This window comes from Eretmochelys imbricata, chromosome 20 (assembly GCF_965152235.1).
Source record: "Eretmochelys imbricata isolate rEreImb1 chromosome 20, rEreImb1.hap1, whole genome shotgun sequence".
Taxonomy (NCBI): domain Eukaryota; kingdom Metazoa; phylum Chordata; order Testudines; family Cheloniidae; genus Eretmochelys; species Eretmochelys imbricata.
Window position 1 is genome coordinate 283,927 of NC_135591.1, and position 18,082 is coordinate 302,008.

General features: G+C 56.3%; 1 protein-coding gene across 2 annotated transcripts; it reads left to right on the top strand.

Annotated features, from left to right (window-relative positions):
- Nucleotides 1-194: 194 nt before the first annotated feature.
- On the top strand, nucleotides 195-13,252 carry GPD1 (glycerol-3-phosphate dehydrogenase 1). Of its 2 annotated transcripts, none has more exons than XM_077838977.1 (8): nucleotides 195-1,874; nucleotides 2,885-3,062; nucleotides 4,770-4,910; nucleotides 5,489-5,627; nucleotides 8,956-9,068; nucleotides 9,465-9,698; nucleotides 10,151-10,257; nucleotides 11,466-13,252. In XM_077838977.1, exons 2-8 carry the CDS (start codon nucleotides 2,955-2,957, stop codon nucleotides 11,560-11,562), a joined length of 939 nt encoding a protein of 312 aa, XP_077695103.1. In that variant the 5' UTR covers nucleotides 195-1,874; nucleotides 2,885-2,954; the 3' UTR covers nucleotides 11,563-13,252. The 2 variants fall into 2 exon arrangements, with proteins under 2 accessions (XP_077695103.1, XP_077695102.1); XM_077838976.1 differs by lacking the exon at nucleotides 195-1,874 and adding an exon at nucleotides 2,038-2,171.
- Nucleotides 13,253-18,082: the final 4,830 nt, after the last annotated feature.

The window sequence follows — 18,082 nt, forward strand, 5'->3', positions numbered from 1 at the left end:
GGGAAGACCAGCGTTTCTCAAATTGGGGGTCCTGACCCGAAAGGGATTTCGGGGGGGGAGGGGAGGGTTGCAGTATTGCTACCCTCCTGCGCTGCCGGTGGTGGTGGTGCTGCCTTCAGAGCTGGGTGACCAGAGAGTGGCTGAGGGCCCAGCTCTGCAGGCAACAGCGCAGAAATAAGGGGGTCATACCATACCACACCATACCACCCTTACTACCCTTACTTCTGCACTGCTGCTGGCAGCGGCTCTGGCTTCAGAGCTGGGCTCCCGGCCAGCAATCGCCGCTCTCCAGCTGCACAGCTCCGAAGGCGGCACCGCAGAAGTAAGGGTAGCAGTACTGCAATCCCCCCACCCCACACACACGCGCGCTCCCTTTTGGGTCAGGACCCCTACCATTACAACACTGAGAAATTTCATATTTAAAGAGCTGAAATCATGAGATCTGCAATTTTTAAAATCCTGTGACCATGAAATTGACAAAAATGGAATATGAATTTGGTAGGGCCCTAGTTATTTACATTGAGTTTTATAAAACTACCTAAAACTCAGTGGAATTGGCATTAGACAAACAAGGTGGATGAGATGATAATTATTGTACCATCTTCTGTTGGTGAGAGAGATAAGCTTTTCAGTTTGCACAGAGCTCTTCAGGTTTCAGTCTCCAGAATTTGTGTGGGCTACCAACAGACTCCATCTGAGTCTGCCAGACCTGAAGAAGAGCTCTGTGTAAGCTCAAAACTTCTCTCTCTCTCTGTCACCAGCAGAAGATGATCCAGTAAAAGATATTTTCACCCCCCTTGTCTTGCTAATAGCCTGGGACCAACACAGCTACACTAACACTGCATACATGGGTTTGGCATGACACATGAAAATGATTGCTCTCACTGCTGCTTGGAAGCTGCAATTAACTAAAATTGTCTGAGCAGTACATGTTTGTATTACAGGTTGTATAGTGCTTCAGAGAGAATCCCCACATCATTCCTGTAAGGGAGAGATCCTCCCTGGCTACAGGTTAGGGAAACTGCCTTGCCCAAAGGCAACCTTCCTATATTTCAAACAGTTGTTGAATGGCAGCACTGGGATTAATGTAAAGTTCTTGTGTCTAAGTCCTGTCCTCAGCCCCATTCTCAGAGTCAGTATATTGACCCCTTCCAGCAAAGTATAAATGTTTTCTGAAGAAAATGTAAAGGGGCGTGTGGTTTATTGGTCAAAGCGAGAAAGTCAAGACTGAAAGGTCCTCTTCCTGGTTCTGTCACCTGGGACCTTGGGTGCAAGTTACTTCACTTTGATAAAGGAAACATAATCCTCAGGCTTGAGAGAAACAACTGTTTTTATTATTTTAAAAGAAAAGAAAGGTAAGAGTGTTCCTGTCTCTGAGCCCTAGCGGCTTAGTTCTCAGATGCCTTCTTAGGCATGTTGATACTGAGGCCTGCCAGTTGCTTCAGCTGTCAAAGCCCACGTGCTTCTTACCAACCCTCCCAGGCCTCTGCCCCAAGTAGCTCATCTGTAACCTTGCACTGCTTTTCAACCTTATTTATTGGCTTGCCTTGTGGCAACCATCAGTCTCTGGGCTTTCAAATGAAATGTTCCAACCCACAAAGGCCTCTGTTGTCCCTCTGTGTCCCCAACACATTTGCTGGCTCCAGGATCAGCCTTGTGCTCTGAATGGCAAAACCCTGCCTCCTGCACAGTTTGTCCCTTCAGTGTAAATGCTGTGCTTCTCTCTGACCTCTTCGTGCCTTTGGCTCTGAGGCACTGATACTGTGTGCCACTCAAGCCAGCCTTCACTGTGACTGGCGGGTGCCACCCCAGGGCCCACAGCAGTAATGATCCTCCCTGCTTGTCTCCCATGGCCCTCAAAGCGCTTTGCAAAGGTGAGTAAGGGGCAGTCTGGGAAGGGCAAGGCGTGTTGAGGGAGGAAGGCAAGGACCCTCCTCTCCCTTCTCCTGTGTCTCCACTGCCGCCCCCCCCCCCCGCCCCAAAAGAAGCTGGCCAGGCGAGAGGCGCGACTTGCGGCCCCTGGGGGCGGGGTTCTCTGCAGGGGGCGGGGCCCACCCTGCCTGGGGGGCGTTAAATGCCCCCCGTCCTGGTGGGGCGGCGCAGTCGCCGCCTGCCTCCCCTTCGCCGACCATGGGCGGCCGGAAAGTCTGTATCGTGGGCTCCGGCAACTGGTGAGCATCCCCGGGGGCCGCGTCCCCTGCCGCCCGTGGAGCCGAATCCCGCCGCCGGCCGCGGAGCCTGCGCTTGGGGCGGCCGTGGGCGAAGCCGGGATTCCCGTCCGGGGCGGCGGGTCCCAGCCGAGCGGGTCAGGCCGGGCCCTGGCTGCCCCGGGGCCGCCCCCTGGCCGGGGTTGGGGGCTTTGCGCCCCGCTGCCTCGGAGCCGGGCTTGGATGCGCGCCCCCCCGCGGTCTGCCCCCTTGTTCTCTGCCCCGCCGGAGCCCTGCCTGTCCCTCTGCCCTGCCCTGCCCTGCCGCCCCTGGGCTCGGGGTTATCCCCGCACACAGCCAGCGGCCCCGCCCCATTCCCTGCCCCAAGTGTCCTTAGCCCTGTTAACCCCCCGCTCCTTCGACCTCCTCCTTTGACCCCCCCCCCCCGCAGTGGATCTGTGGGGTGCCCTGGGGCCCTGCCGGGGGCTCTGGTGGGACCAGTACCTGGGCGAGTGCCAGCCCTCCCCACCACCAGGGAAAAGACTCAAGGCAGGTGACTGGCATCCAGTCCCCTTTCTGTGACCGTGGCCAAAGCTGGGGGCCTTGCTCTGCTGGGGCCATGTGGAAGAGCCCACGCAGAGATTCTGCTGCTTAGGACCCATTGCCCCTTCCGGTGCCTGATTGTGCTCTCCCTCTGTGACACCCGCCCATACATCTGCCTCCTCTGCTCCCTGCAGGGGCTCAGCCATCGCCAAGATCGTGGGCCGCAATGCAGCCAAGCTGGAGCAGTTTGACACCACGGTGAACATGTGGGTATTTGAGGAGGAGGTGGGTGGGAAGAAGCTCACTGAAATCATCAACACGCAGCACGAGAACATCAAATACCTGCCAGGGCACAAACTGCCGCCCAATGTGGTGAGTCCAATATTTTTTTTTGAGGGGGGAGACACTATTTCACCAGTGGGCAGGCTCTGTAGTCACATCAGGTATAGGCTGGGGAGATGCATGGAAGGTTCCTGGTGTTTCACTAGCACCTTTTGCTCCGAAGCACATGGAGGCTGAGGTGTTGCAGCCAGCTCTGGGCTGGAGGGCAGCAATCGAACATTGCACAACACACTGCAATTGGGCAAAGACCTGATGAGCAGCTATCCTCAGGTTCCAAAGCTGCCTGGATCTCCCACTCAGCTCCCTGGGAAGCACAAACTAACCCTGCTGGAATGAAGTGATTCCAGGCCTGATGCTTAGACTGCTAAGCCACCTCTTTCCACTGCCAAAGCACATGCCAACCGATACCCCAGGAACACCTTCATGGGCCACTGAAATGCAGTCAGTGCTGGGGTGGGCCCTAGCAGCTGTTCTCCAGCACCTAGCAATGTCACATGACCTCACAGGCTGGGAAGAGGCAGAGACATGTCTCCTGTTGAAACTGCTGGGAGGATTGCGGGGGAGCTTGGGGGCAAATGCCTCCCTCTCCAGCCACAGCAGAGCCCCGAAATGCAGCTGTGGATAGAGGAGCTGGCTTGTGTCTCTCCCAGCAGAGTGAAGATCAAGGGGGGCAAGGCCTGTTTTCAAAGGCTTGTCTCCGTGGTGACGGAGGTAATAAATAATTATCTGCTCCGGAGTCGTCTAACTGAGCTGGTTCCCTGAGGCCAGGACACAGAGGGAATGGCTTGTGCAACCCTTGCGGGGATGGCTCCTGCTCAGTTACTCATTCATGCAGTGACCTTGCCCTGTGCACCCTGCACTGTGGCCCCTGGCTTCTCTTACCCCATGGAGCCCCGCTCCCCTCCCCGCTGTTTGGCTGACCCTGTTTCTCACCCATGCGCATGCTCTACCGCAGCCCTGACTGATGCAACGGGTGCCCTAGTTGCTCCTCACACCATACTGGATGGGAACCGCGCTGCATGTCTGGTTGTGCTTCAGGGTGTCAGGCCTGCGAAAAGCCCCCGTCTCTCCAGGGGTCTGTGGTGTTTTAGGGGCAGTGACCTCCATTACAGAACCATGTGCCAGCAGAGGAGCAGAGTTAAACCCAATTAAGACCCCCAGATAGGTGTGTGGTCTCCCCATCCATCAGCCTCATCTCCTGTCCCCACCCCAACCTCCCTGTCCTCTTGGATGGCCTCTCTCTTCCTGTCCTGGCCATAGAGGGAGCCTTCCTCCAGGTGGTGCTGTGCCATAGAATCATAGAATATCTGGGTTGGAAGGGACCTCAGGAGGTCATCTAGTCCAACCCCCTGCTCAAAGCAGACCAATCCCCAATTTTTGCCCCAGTTCCCTAAATGGCCCCCTCAAGGATTGAACTCACAACTCTGGGTTTAGCAGGCCAATGCTCAAACCACTGAGCTATCCCTCCGCCCGTCTTCAAGCCCTGGTTGCCTCATTGGACCCTGTCCCAAAGACCCTGCTTGAACTCTAGGATTGAGGGGAGAAGGTCACGTGGCTCCTGACTTCAGGTGGGCTGTGTCCTTGCAGAACATGCTTCCTCCACAGGCGAGCCTCTGGCAGCCCCCATTCCCCACATTACCTAGTAATGCCCAGGGTTTTACAGGCCCCTCCTGGCACTAGGTAGCAGCTCTGTGACAATGGACACAGCTCCTTGGTGATGGGCCCGTTCCCCTGCAGGTGGCGGTACCAGACCTGCTGACGGCCTCAGCTGGGGCAGACATTCTCATCTTCGTGGTGCCCCACCAGTTCATCGGCAAACTCTGTGAGCAGCTCAAGAACCATGTGAAGAAGGAGACCATCGGGGTGTCGCTCATCAAGGTGTGAGCGGGGAGCAGCATCTAGATGCTGAGCCTCTGAGCCTGGTTCACAGGGGTGGCTCTGTGCGCTGGTTGGCAGGGCATGAGCTGGGTAGGGAAGGGAGCTGGGTTGTAGCAAGAGGGGGCCAAGTCTGTAGGTGGACAAGGAGCTGGGGAGGAAGAGTCTAAGGCATTTTTCACCTGGAAACTGGGTTTCATGGGTATAACAGGCACGTTCAGGCCGCGGCACGGAGGGGAGCAGCAAGCGGGGTAACTCAGAAGGAATAGGAACAGGATACTTGACTGTGCGGGGGGAATACTGCTATGGCATTGGGAGAGGGTGTGTGGGATGAGGGGAGATTATGGACCAAGCATTGGGATTGGTGGAGGGATAATGGGGCATGGGCGTGGGGGTTAGGGCACTATGGAGACAATAGAGATCATCAGGTGGGAGACCGAGGCATGACGGTGAGCCATGGGCCAGGGTTTAATGCAGGTGGGGCACAGGAGACCCAGAGCGCAATGCAACTGAGGGAGCTTGGGAGATACAGGGCATCCAACCCCCTGGGGCAATAACCACTGCTCCTGGTTGCATTGCAGGGGGTAGATGAGGGCCCAGAGGGGCTGAAGCTGATCTCGCATGTTATCCACGAGTGGCTGGGCATCGAGATGAGCGTCCTGATGGGGGCCAACATTGCCAATGAAGTGGCGGAGGAGAAGTTCTGCGAAACGACCATTGGTAACGAGCCAACCCCCCACTGTTGCCCCCTCAGCCTGGAGCCAGGGAGGGGGCAGGGCTAGAAGGGGTTAAAATACCCCACCCTACTCAGGGGCTCTACCAGTCTTCCCTCCCAGGACAGGGGTCCTGCCTGCTGCCCACCCCAGGCACAGGGCTTGGGGTGGGGGTCGGCAGGGAACCCCTGCAGGTGTCATGCTGAGGGAACTGATGCCATTGCTTAGTTGGGTGGCGTTAGAAAAGTGACTCTTCCTCCCCAACCCATCCCTGCACCATCGGGGTGGGTCTTTGAGCATCAGCCAGCTTCACCAGTGTGACTGTGTGAATTTTCTGGATTTTCTGGCTTTGCACCATTGGCAAGGGGCACAAGCCTCTTGACTCCAAGGGGGCTGGAGCCTTGTGGGGGAACTGAGCAGAGGCCATGTGGCATCATGTTAAGGGAACTTCTGGTGACACTCTCCCAGTCTTCCATTATCAGTAGGGCAGCTGGAAAGCTCAGCTGATGACAGGCCCGCTGTGTGGCCTGTTTGTTAAACATAGAAGCAGCCAAGATCAACAGAGTGGCTGGCTGGCTGGCTTGGGCACCTCTTCCGTTCATGAAATTCAAAGGTGGCTTTGGCTTTAAAAGCAGGCAAGACACGGCAAAGGGGGTGGGGGGAGGCAGGCTGGAATGTTGTAAACCCATCATGCTCTTAGTCCTAATCACGGGGGTGCCTAGCAGCCAAAGCCCCATTGTGTTGGGTGATGCACAACCACACAGACAGTATCAGTCCAAGAGCTGGCAGGACTGAGGACCTTTTTCATGGCATGGGTGCATGTCAGTTATATCTTGGTGGATGCACCAAAGAGGATTGGAGTTGGTCAGGTCTCTTGGGAACTATTTTGGGGATATTACTTTATCTAGCATTGCAGCCTGAATGTGGCACTTTCCAGCCATGCATAGCAGCCACGTCCTTGTCCTATGGGGCGCCACTCAGGCAAAATGCAGACAGCAGAGGAGCAGTGTTGCAGCATGAAAACCAAGAGGCTGAGCTGGGTCTTGTACCATGTTACATTCATGGGTTTTTTTAATTTAGGGCAAAAATTTCAAACCTGGATGCTTGGAGTCAGGGTCTTTGAGCCCTTCGCTGGCTTGGCTTTCAGAGGGGCCAAGAGCTGTTGAAATCAGGCAATCAGAGCTGCTGACTATGAAGCCAGGTCCTGCCCATGCCTAAATGTTGATGTAGGAGCCTGGCCCCATGTCTGAAAATCACAGCCTCTCCTGGTCCATTATTAAAGTGGGCACTGTAGCTCGGGGACAGTCCTCCAGTCCTGGGTCTTTGCCTGCTAATAGCTATGTTTTACAGTAACATCTCTTCCTTCTGGGTTATTTGCTGTGTTCAGAGTCTCCACCCCTGCTGAATGTGTTGTTTTAATTATTAAGAAATATGCCTCACTCATACAGACCAGAGCTGGTGAGCCTGTTTACAACAGCTCCTTCTAGACACCCAGGCCACATCTGTGGCTCACCCTTCATTTGTATAGTGCCCAGCAGTAGGGACCCCGCCCAGATCTGGAGAGGCAGTGTGGGGGTTATGGTCATACAATACTATGCATCCGGTCAGGGTAGGATTGTTCCCTGCAGCATCTGTCACAGCGTATTAAGAGCAACTTGGGTCCAACTGCCGTTATGGCTGTACAGGTCAAAGCCTCCATTGCGCATCCCTAGGGAGCTGTTGGGGGATTAGAGCGGAGAAGCAGTGACCCAGTGCAGGTGCCTCGCCCCTTGGGGGTCTGTCGTGTGTATTCGTGTTTGTTGCCCCCACAAGTAGATGAGTGACTCACACATAAAGGTGGCATTCATTCAACTCAAGAGCAGGCAGGGAAAGCCAAGCACGTGTTGTCCCTAATTAGGTCTCAGCATGTTAAAGTCATGCCAGACGTGCTCTGGGTATAGGCTCCTTATTAAGTCAAAATCGTGATTCTGTCTCCAGTTGAATTAGCAACAGGGCTCTGCAACTGCTTCATGTTCCAGTAACATTCATCAATCCACTATGAGGGTAAGAGTCGAAGCCTGGAGCAGAGGGACAAGGGGCATAGGTGGGGTGGCGGTGGGGGGAGCATTTAGGGATTTGTAATGTCAAACAGCCAGGCTGTGGTTCCCTTTATCACTGCAACAGCTGCAGACTCCACACCCCTTGCTGCTGCCAGCCCTTGCTAGATCGTCTGTCTCCCATGATATCCCAAGGCCACCAAGGCTAACAACTGATCCAGTCTGTGTTTGTCCAGCATCCATGCAGGAGCTTTGCAGCAGGTTTATTTCTCCTTGCCTGTGGATGCTTTCCTCGGTCAACACTTTGAGGACTTTCCATGAGGGCACTGTCTGTGTATGTTCAGGAGTGCTGGATGAAATTCAGAGGGACCCCATAGGGGTTGGCTCACGCTGCCTGTTGGCCTGGCAAGACTTGGATTTAAATTATATTTGGAGGGTAGGGCTCATGCGCTGCCCTTCTGCCCCATCCACTCAGGGAGTCTCAGAGCACTTCACAAGCATTAAGCCCCCCGCTCCCAGCAGCCCACAGAGGTCACTGTTGTCCCCACCAGGGCCGGCACCAGTGTTTTTGCCACCCCAAGCGGCAAAAAAAAACAAAAAACTTGCCGCCGAACACAGTGGCGGAGTGATGGTGCGGCCGCCGAATTGCCACTGAGCGTGAAACGTGCTGTGACGGAGCAGCTGCCGAATTCCTGCCGCCGCCGAGGGCAGATTGCTGTCCCAGAGCCTGGTTGCCACCCCTTTACATTTGACTCCCCAGGCACCTGCTTGGTTCGCTGGTGCCTGGAGCTGGCACTGGTCCCCACTGTGTGTCAGTTTCCCCATCTGCACCATCTGGTTGTTACTATGATGTGTCAAACTGGGTTGCTGGAACCCTGGGAATGGAAACCAGGAGTCCTGGCTGTTAAGCCCTGCATTTAGCTGATCAGGGTGAGATGCCATGTGTAGCAGCTGGAGTTGTGTTCCTGTATTAATGATGTGTCCCAGAGGAGGGAATCCTGCTCCGGAAACCTGCACCTCTGCTTCCTTTTGCAGGTAGGACCCTGGAGTCCTTTTGTGGAGCCTCGGCACAGGGGCTGGACCAGTCCATGTGCCATCTCTGCTGCCCTAGTGTAGATAAAACCAGATCCCTCCCCACTGCTCTGCAAGGCCCCAGCTCTAACACCTGGCAAGAGGGGCTGAATTATCAGGAGTGTGGAGGCATGCGTTCATCTCCCCTACTGGGCAGGTTGGAGGTGGGCACAATCCTCTCCGGGGTGTCTGCCAGTAACGCTGCTCCCCTCCCTCCCCCCCTTTTAGGCTGCAAGAACCTGGAGCATGGGCAAATCCTGAAGGAGCTGATGCAGACGTGCAACTTCCGGATCACTGTGGTACCGGAGGCTGACACTGTGGAGATCTGCGGGGCCCTCAAGGTGCATGAAAGGGCAGGGCATCGGGTTAGCAATAGGCCTGGCCTGCCATCTCTGCAGGGCATTTAGGGAGGCTAAATGGAGAGGCCCAAGCTGGACTTTGGCTGGGTCACCACTGGCACAAAGCATCATGGGAGCAATGGGGAGGCCTCAGTGTTACACCAAGTCCAGCAGCATGCCCACGCTGAGGCAAGTGGACATAGTGGGAAGGATGCCACCTAGGTCTCCCATCCAGGTGCTGGCCTGATCCACTCCTGCTTAGTTGACACTCTGAGCAGGAGGAGCAGGTATGGGCCCTCAGGAAGGTGCCTTGATGCTCCAGGAACATGCAGGCAGCTTGTGGCACTGACAGGGTGAGCCCTGCTGGTAACAGGCTCCTCTGGGCTGTCATCCCCCCAGAACGTCGTAGCTGTAGGGGCTGGTTTCTGTGATGGCCTGAGCTTCGGGGACAACACCAAGGCAGCTGTGATTCGCCTCGGGCTGATGGAAATGATTACCTTTGCCAAGCTCTTCTGCAAAGGCCCTGTCACCTCGACCACCTTCCTGGAGAGCTGTGGGATCGCCGACCTTATCACCACCTGCTATGGTGGCAGAAACCGCAGGGTGGCTGAGGCCTTTGCCAGGACTGGGAAGGTGCGTGCCAGGGTGGGGAACATTGGTGACATCAGGGACCTGAGCCTCCTGGTCTTTTGTGGGAGGAGGAGGGATGGGGCTGGGCAGTAAATGGGCTGTAGCAACAGGTGCCCTATCCTGGTGGGTCGGAGCCCGGTGGCCTAACTTTCCTGGTGAATCTGGTCAGCACTCACTATCCCTGCTGCATTGGCTCAGCCAGTGCTGAATGCTGCAGAGGAAAGTGTAACTCCTCCACACCCATAACTGGACAGAACTCTGCCCTGACAGAGCCCTGGTGCACAGCTGTGAGCCTGTAGGTCAGATCCAGGCGGTGGCTGCTCTCTGCAGCCCATTTGGTCCTCCCCTGTGATGAAGCTTTCCGAGCTGGGGAAGGAAGGACAGGCTGGGGGCCAGGGGCTGCAGGTGAATGGGCCCAGCTCACCTTGTGGTTGGGTTATATTTGGCTTGTTTAGTCCATTGAGCAGTTGGAGAAGGAGATGCTGAATGGACAGAAGTTGCAGGGTCCCCAGACGTCCGCCGAGCTGAACCACATCCTCAAACACAAGAATCTGGTGGAGAAGTGAGTGCTGTTGCCCCTCCCCTTGACCTTGCCCATGGTCTCCCTTGGAGCCCCACCTATGAGTAGGTCGGGCTCTCTGGCACATCCCAAGCCTTAGCTCTGCACCCACATGTGTAGTAGAAGTGGACCTGCCCCAGAGTCTGGATTGTCTGCCCCAGAGATCAAGGTCCTTGGTGGAGACAGAGGGTCAGCCTGCTAACTCCGGTGAAATCCCAGCAAACCACCAGTTGGACAGCTGGATGGTGGCAGCAGCTCATTCCTCGTTAGCTGATCTGGCGCTTTGTCCCTGCGTCAGTGTCTCTCTTGTTGCCCATATAGCTTTTGGAGTTCGCCTTTCTTAGGCTCCCAGGCTGCGGTGTTGTCAGGCACTATGGGCAGTGTCTGCCATTGTCACCAGCTCCTGCCTTCCAGTCTGGTTCCTCATTTATGAGCCACCTGGGTAGGTGCCTAGTGCATGTGAGGACAGGCCTGCCTGGGGCTGCACATCAGCTGCTCTGCATGCTGGATTGCAAAACTGCACCCTCCTTGCCTGATATGGGAACAGGAGCTCCAGTCTCCTGCAACCACCCCAGCCGTGGTGGTTTTTTAGAGCAGGTGATGCCGCTCTTCTCACATGTCAGGCCAGGTAGAACTGGTGCTAAACCCAGAAGAGATCATCTTGGTGCAGCAGTGACTTGCCAGTTACCTCTGAGTGCAACCACAGGGTCCTGACTCCTGTGTGTGCAAAGCCAGGCATGTACCTTTGCAGATCTCGTAAGCTAAGTAGGGCCATCTTGGCCAAGACCTTGGAGGGGAGACCTGTGGGAAAAGCAAGGTGTTACATTTCTGATTCAGTAGGAGACACTCTTCCCCCTGGATTGGTGTTGAGCCCCAATGCCCAGCAGAGGGGTTGTGGGAGGTGTCACCTGTTGAATGAGGCACCAAATGTCTGTGGTCGTTAAGATCTTGTGGCACCGAGTGCTAATGCCAGGATCGGGGCTGTGCTCTATCAACGTCCGGTCTGATCTGCCTCTGTAGTCTCGGCTGGATACACCAGTCTTCATTTCCTGCCCCAAAGTGCTAAGTGCTGGTAAGCAAAAGATGTGGGGTGCAGGGATCCCTGTTGTTCCTGCAGCTGATGCTACAGAGGTTGAGACTCTGTATGTATTAGAAATGGATTTGCCACCATCAGTGCTGCATAGTGCATCACTTTGTCCATCTGCCCATAGGTTCCCCCTCTTCACTGCTGTTTATCAGATCTGCTACGAGGGCAAACCCGTCGCTGACTTCATCAACTGCCTCCAGAACCATCCTACCCACATGTAACTAGGCCCGAACCGCTGAAACGGGGAGAAAGCCACTGATGCAGCATGAGCCTTCATGTACAGAGACACTGGATCCTCCATGAGCCATGGCAGACCATGAGTAAGGGGGGGTCCTTTCCATTTCCCTGGGGCTGGGTAGCCCTCAGCCTGGCGATGCTCTCTTGATTCTATATGGAGGCACCAAATTAAACTCCCTCCTTCTCTGGGGTGTCTAAAATTTGCTGGCCCCCAGGATATCCTCCTTGGGGAGGACATGGCATCATATTCCTCATCAGTGATGCAACTGGTGCTGTTCACTGTGCGGCTCTTCTGGGCTTCCTTCGTGAGCTGTCTGTAGATGAAGCATTTGGAGGTTGCTTTGGCTGTGAGGACAGTCTACTTTTGCGCGCTGTATCCCTGACAGGGGCTGCCTGGCAGGGCAAAAGTCCCTTGTTGTCTGCTGCAGTGGTAGTTTGTTACTATTTTTTTTAGCTTACCCTCCCCGCAGCGAGGGACTGAGAACATGTGCGGACACCTGCCAGATTTTATCTGTCCACTGCCAAACTCTTTATGATTTTAAAAGGGGTCATTGATCCTCATTTGTATAATCAGCCCCAGGGCATAGGAGCACCTGCACATGAAACACTGCTCCCCGAAGTCTCTTCCATTGCCTTGGTTCCAGCCCAGCCCTGACTGTGACACTGCCAGGACCCAATCAAACTGGTGAGGGTGAAGTCTCATTTTTGTGCCAAGATGACTCCACAGGTGTCAAAAGGCAGCTTCCTAGGGCTGTGTCCACTGCAGATTGTTAGAAGCAGCCAAAGGAAGTTCTTTGGCCTTTTACTCTGCAGCTCAAAGCAAACCCCACTGGATACTCAGATTCCTGAATCCTCTCCTGTCCCCTGTGACTCTTGGGCCACTCTGCCTTGCAGCTCCCTGTTGTGTCCCATGTAGCTCTTCGTCCCTTCTGAGCTTTGTGCAGCTCCTGTCTGGCTAGTGCAACGAAGGGACTCATGTCCCTAAGTCAGAACTGCAGTAGGCTCCCCTACCTGGATGGGTGGGTTGCTGGCTGTGAATCTTGTTAGCACTGCACCTTCCTGAGCAATTGGGCCAAGCTGCTTTTAATCAAGAAATGGGCTGGACCTGGAACAGCCTCCTGGCCCCCAGAGCATCTGGATTCTGTGCTTTGGGCCTGTCTCTGCTTTTACTTGTGTGCCTTGGAGGCTGCACCCTCCCTGATGTTCCTCTTGCTCTTGCCTGTGGGCTCTTGACAGGCCCAGCTAGGGAGGCTGAAGCTGTCCACTATAATAGGGGCCATCAGTTGTCAACTGAGCTGCATTTCCCTGGAGTAACCCCTGACCTGGAGGCTGTGGGAGGGGAGACATTCACCAGCACAAAGGGGAGTTGGGGTCCCTGTTGACTTTCAGTGGGCATCAGGCACCTTGCTGCCCTATTTGCCTTTGAAAATGGCCCCTCAGCTAGCAAACCTGTTACAAGCCTGTCTGAACCCTGTCACAAAGCTGGATAATTGCTTGCTACAGCTTCACAAGGTTGTGGCCTCCCAGTGCCCCAGGCTGGGCTCATGGGTGTCAGTGAGCAAAATGCTCTCCCACCCCCAGCGCTGGATTTGCCTGGTGTCACTGGCTGGCTGAACATGAAAGTACTTCGATTGTGAATGTTTAATTAAAATAATATGGGGACGTGAAAAAAAACCTCAGCCCCCAGTCTCTGCAGTCTCATTCTGCTGGTGCTGGCTGGACCTAGGGCCAGTGCGAGGCCAGACTAGTGCATCCCCACCGTCCCTTCTGGCCTTAAAATCTCTGTGCTGTACCCCAGAGGGATGGTATAGAGCCCCTAGCGGAGGCAGGTACAGCTGAGTGGCAGGGCTGGCTGCAGGGTTCCAGTTTCTAACTGGTGCCTTGGCTGACTGCTGTGATTCCATTTCATACGCTGGATGGGATGGACCCAAAGGAGCTGGGGCAATTGAGATCTTGCTGCCTACAAGGGATTGGGTGGAGTTCTAGGATCCTGTTTCTGTGTCTCTCCATAAGTGGGACCCAGGGGTGGGGCGGGGGAATAGGGCTGGGACCCTGCAGTAAGAAGCTTGTGCAGCTGTAACCCCAGAGCCTATTTCCACAGGCTCCCCTGACATGCTATCTTGCTGGTGTGTTCCTTGAGGCTTTATTCTCCATGCTGTTCTCCCCCAGGACCGCTGGTTCCTCTTAGCAAAACTTGTCCAAATACCTCCAGCTGGGTTGCCTCCCTGTAAAACACACCTTGTCCTAAGTGAGCTTTCCAATCCCCTCCCACCAAGCTTTAGCCAGGGGAACTTAATCTGCTGATACTACAGTCACTCTTGTGCCTTTTATTAGATGCTCGTTCTCTCCAGATACCCTCTGACCTTTAGACTGAACTGACTGTATGGAAGGCTGCCAGCTTCAGCCTCCTCCCGATCCTACTGGAGCTACAGAGAAGAGAAAGAACCTTACGCCCCTGCACCCTGACACCAGTCCTGGTGCTGGCTTTCTGCTCCTATTGAGGTGCTTCTATCAGAGATCCCGCATTAATATGCAGGAGGACTCTCCCACCCAGCCACAGCTGAGTCCCAAAAAGAAAAGGAGGACTTGTGGCACCTTAGAGACTAACCAATTTATTTGAGCATGAGCTTTCGTGAGCTACAGCTCACTTCATCGGATGCATACCGTGGAAGTATACTGAGTCCCAGCGTCTCCCCCAGAGCAGTCTCTGAATTACTCCAGCCTAGGCCCATTGCAGGGTGGGAGGGTCTCTGAAATGCTTCTCACCCTGCCCCATAAGCTACTCTCCAGTCCCCCTGCAAGCAGGCTTCTTACACCCTGGCCTTGCATGCCCCAGATCCCAGTGGTCCAGATATTGCAGTGCCTGATGCCAGGCTGGCAGGGTGTGTGTAAGGATGTGGCTGCAGCAGCTTCTTTTACAGGTAGGTGCTTCCTGTATTCCCCAGGTTGCCTTGTCACATCCAGTAGTGGAGGGTTTTTTAGTAGCGAGGGCTGAACTTGATGTGCTAGCACTGAGCAGCTTTACCTGGGATGTGGCTAGCTTGGTCCTACCATCAGACTTCACTGCAGGTGTGACAGAGGCCAAATCCCCTGGGGCAAGGATGGGCAGAGCTTGTCTCTGAGAGCATCACTGTTCGTGAGGAAAAGCTCCCCTCCCCTGCCCTGCCCAGCTGCTGGAGGTCGCTGGCTATAAAAAGTCTCCCCTTTGCCATTTGGAGTTATGTTCTGCAGACACAGCACACGTCAAAGGGCACTCTGCATGTCAGTGCGTTTCCAAGAGCTGCATCTGTTCTGATCCCAGGTGCGGGGGGGAGGAGGGGGATCTTTACTTGCCAGCAGACCCAGAAATGAAGCAAGCAGGGAAGCAGCCTAAGCATTTCCACTCTCAGTTTGTCTGTGGCTGCGAGGGACTTTCAAGTTGGAGCAAATTTTTATGAAGTCAGCACTAGGGTGCTAGCCCTCAGGCTGCAGGGCTAGCAGCAGTGAGCATATATCCTTGCTGCTGGCCCTTTGGAGGAGCTCAGTCGGCATCCTGGCAGCATAGCAACTGTGGGTGCTGTGACGAAGCGGGACTGTTCTTAATGTTTCCTCTGAATATTGTGGGGATGCCTCAGTTTCCCCTATGCAGTTCTTAAGTATCTAGGGGGTGGGATAAGGGTGTATGATCATTGCAGAACCCTAGAGGGCAGATGTGTCCAGGGGTCTGGACACAGAGAATGGCCGACACCCTGTTTCCTGGCAACTGATGGCCTGGCCCTTCCACCCTGCAAGGTGAGATCTAAAGAGTTGGAGAACAAAGGAATCAGGTGACCTCCTGGCCCGGGAAAGGGACAAAGCCCAGAGGAGGAGGGGCTGGAGGGAGTTTCAGTTTGGGGCTGGCTGGGGACATGCAGTGAAGTGTAGACGGGGTTGTCTGGCTTACTGCCCCCCAAAATGGACCCAGCTGAGGGGTCCTGTTCTCTGCACCTACAAGCTCTGTGTTAGACCATGTTCCTGTCGTCTAATAAACCTTCTGTTTTACTGGCTGGCTGAGAGTCACGTCTGACTGCGGAGTTGGGGGGCAGGACCCTCTGGCTTCCCCAGGACCCCGCCTGGGCGGACTCACTGGGGGAAGCGCGCAGAGGGGCAGAGGATGCTGAATGCTCTGAGGTCAGACCCAGGAAGGTGGAGCCAGGTGAGCTGTGTGTCCTGCAGACAGGCTGCTCCCAGAGAGGAGACTCCCCCAGAGTCCTGCCTGGCCTTGTAGGGAGCAGTTCCAGGGCATCGCCCGGGGACTCCGTGACAGGTGACTTGTGCTGTGTTGTTGTGAGAGGGACACCTGTTCGGCAGTAAGCAGGCTGCAGCCTCCTCAACAGACCTGCTGCTGTGCAAACTTACCTTAGGGGAATACAAGTCCCTTGTCCTCTTTCTCCTCCCCAATACATCTAATGTGAGTGCTGTGAGGGGCTCACATGAACAACAGAAAGGTGAGTATGGGAGGGTTTCAGAGTAACAGTCTGTATCCACAAAAAGAAAAGGGGTACTTGTGGCACCTTAGAGACGAACAAATTACAAGGACTCCTTTTCTTTTTATGGGAGGGTCGCGGACCACGGGAAAAGCACGGTATGCTACTGTGTGCGGGAGACAAGCAAGCAGCTCATGTCACATGTGGGGGGGGCAGAAGGGGTAGCAGCTCATGTCAGACATGGGGTGGGCAGGGAGTAGCAGCTCATGTCAAATGGGGGGGCAGGGGGTAGCAGCTCATGTCACACGTGGGGGGGCAAGGGGGTAGCAGCTCATGTCACGGGGGGGGCAGGGAATAGCAGCTCATGTCGCGGGGGGGCAGGGGGTAGCAGCTGATGTCACACGGGGGGGCAGGGGGTAGCAGCTGATGTCACGCTGGAAGGGCAGGGGGTAGCAGCTCATGTCACACGAGGGGGCAGGGAATAGCAGCTCATGTCGCGGGGGGGCAGGGGGTAGCAGCTGATGTCACACTGGGGGGGCAGGGGGTAGCAGCTCATGTCGGGGGGGGCAGGGAATAGCAGCTCATGTCGTGGGGGGGCAGGGGGTAGCACCTGATGTCACACAGGGGGGCAGGGGGTAGCAGCTGATGTCACACGGGGGGGCAGGGGGTAGCAGCTGATGTCACACGAGGGGGCAGGGGGTAGCAGCTCATGTCACACGGGGGGGCAGGGGGTAGCAGCTCATGTCACACGAGGGGGCAGGGGGTAGCAGCTCATGTCGCGGGGGGGCAGGGGGTAGCAGCTGATGTCACACTGGGGGGGCAGGGGGTAGCAGCTCATGTCGCGGGGGGGCAGGTGGGTAGCAGCTGATGTCACACTGGGGGGGGCAGGGGGTAGCAGCTGATGTCACACGGGGGGGCAGGGAATAGCAGCTCATGTCGCGGGGGGGCAGGGGGTAGCAGCTGATGTCACACTGGGGGGGCAGGGGGTAGCAGCTCATGTCGCGGGGGGGGCGGGGGGTAGCAGCTGATGTCACACTGGGGGGGGCAGGGGGTAGCAGCTGATGTCACACGGGGGGGCAGGGGGTAGCAGCTCATGTCGCGGGGGGGCAGGGGGTAGCAGCTGATGTCACACGGGGGGGGCAGGGGGTAGCAGCTCATGTCACGGGGGGGGCAGGGGGTAGCAGCTCATGTCGGGGGGGGCAGGGGGGTAGCAGCTCGTGTCACACGGGGGGGCAGGGGATAGCAGCTCATGTCGCGGGGGGGGCAGGGGGTAGCAGCTCATGTCACGCGGGGGGGGCAGGGGGTAGCAGCTCATGTCACACTGGGGGAGCAGGGGGTAGCAGCTCATGTCACACGTGGGGGGGCAAGGGGGTAGCAGCTCATGTCACGGGGGGGCAGGGAATAGCAGCTCATGTCGCGGGGGGGCAGGGGGTAGCACCTGATGTCACACGGGGGGAGAGGGGGTAGCAGCTGATGTCACGCTGGAAGGGCAGGGGGTAGCAGCTCATGTCACACTGGGGGGGGCAGGGGGTAGCAGCTCATGTCACACGAGGGGGCAGGGAATAGCAGCTCATGTCGCGGGGGGGCAGGGGGTAGCAGCTGATGTCACACGGGGGGACAGGGGGTAGCAGCTCATGTTGCGGGGGGGCAGGGGGTAGCAGCTCATGTCAAATGGGGGGGCAGGGGGTAGCAGCTCATGTCACGTGGGGGAGGCAGGGGGTAGCAGCTCATGTCGGGGGGGACAGGGGGGTAGCAGCTCGTGTCACACGGGGGGGCAGGGGATAGCAGCTCATGTCGCGGGGGGGGCAGGGGGTAGCAGCTCATGTCACGCGGGGGGGGCAGGGGGTAGCAGCTGATGTCACACTGGGGGAGCAGGGGGTAGCAGCTCATGTCACGCGGGGGGGTGCAGGAGGTAGCGGCTCATGTCGCGGGGGGGCAGGTGGGTAGCAGCTCATGTCACATGGGGGGGCAGGGGGTAGCAGCTGATGTCACACTGGGGGGGGTAAGGGGTAGCAGCTCATGTCACGCTGGGGGGGCAGGGAATAGCAGCTGATGTCAC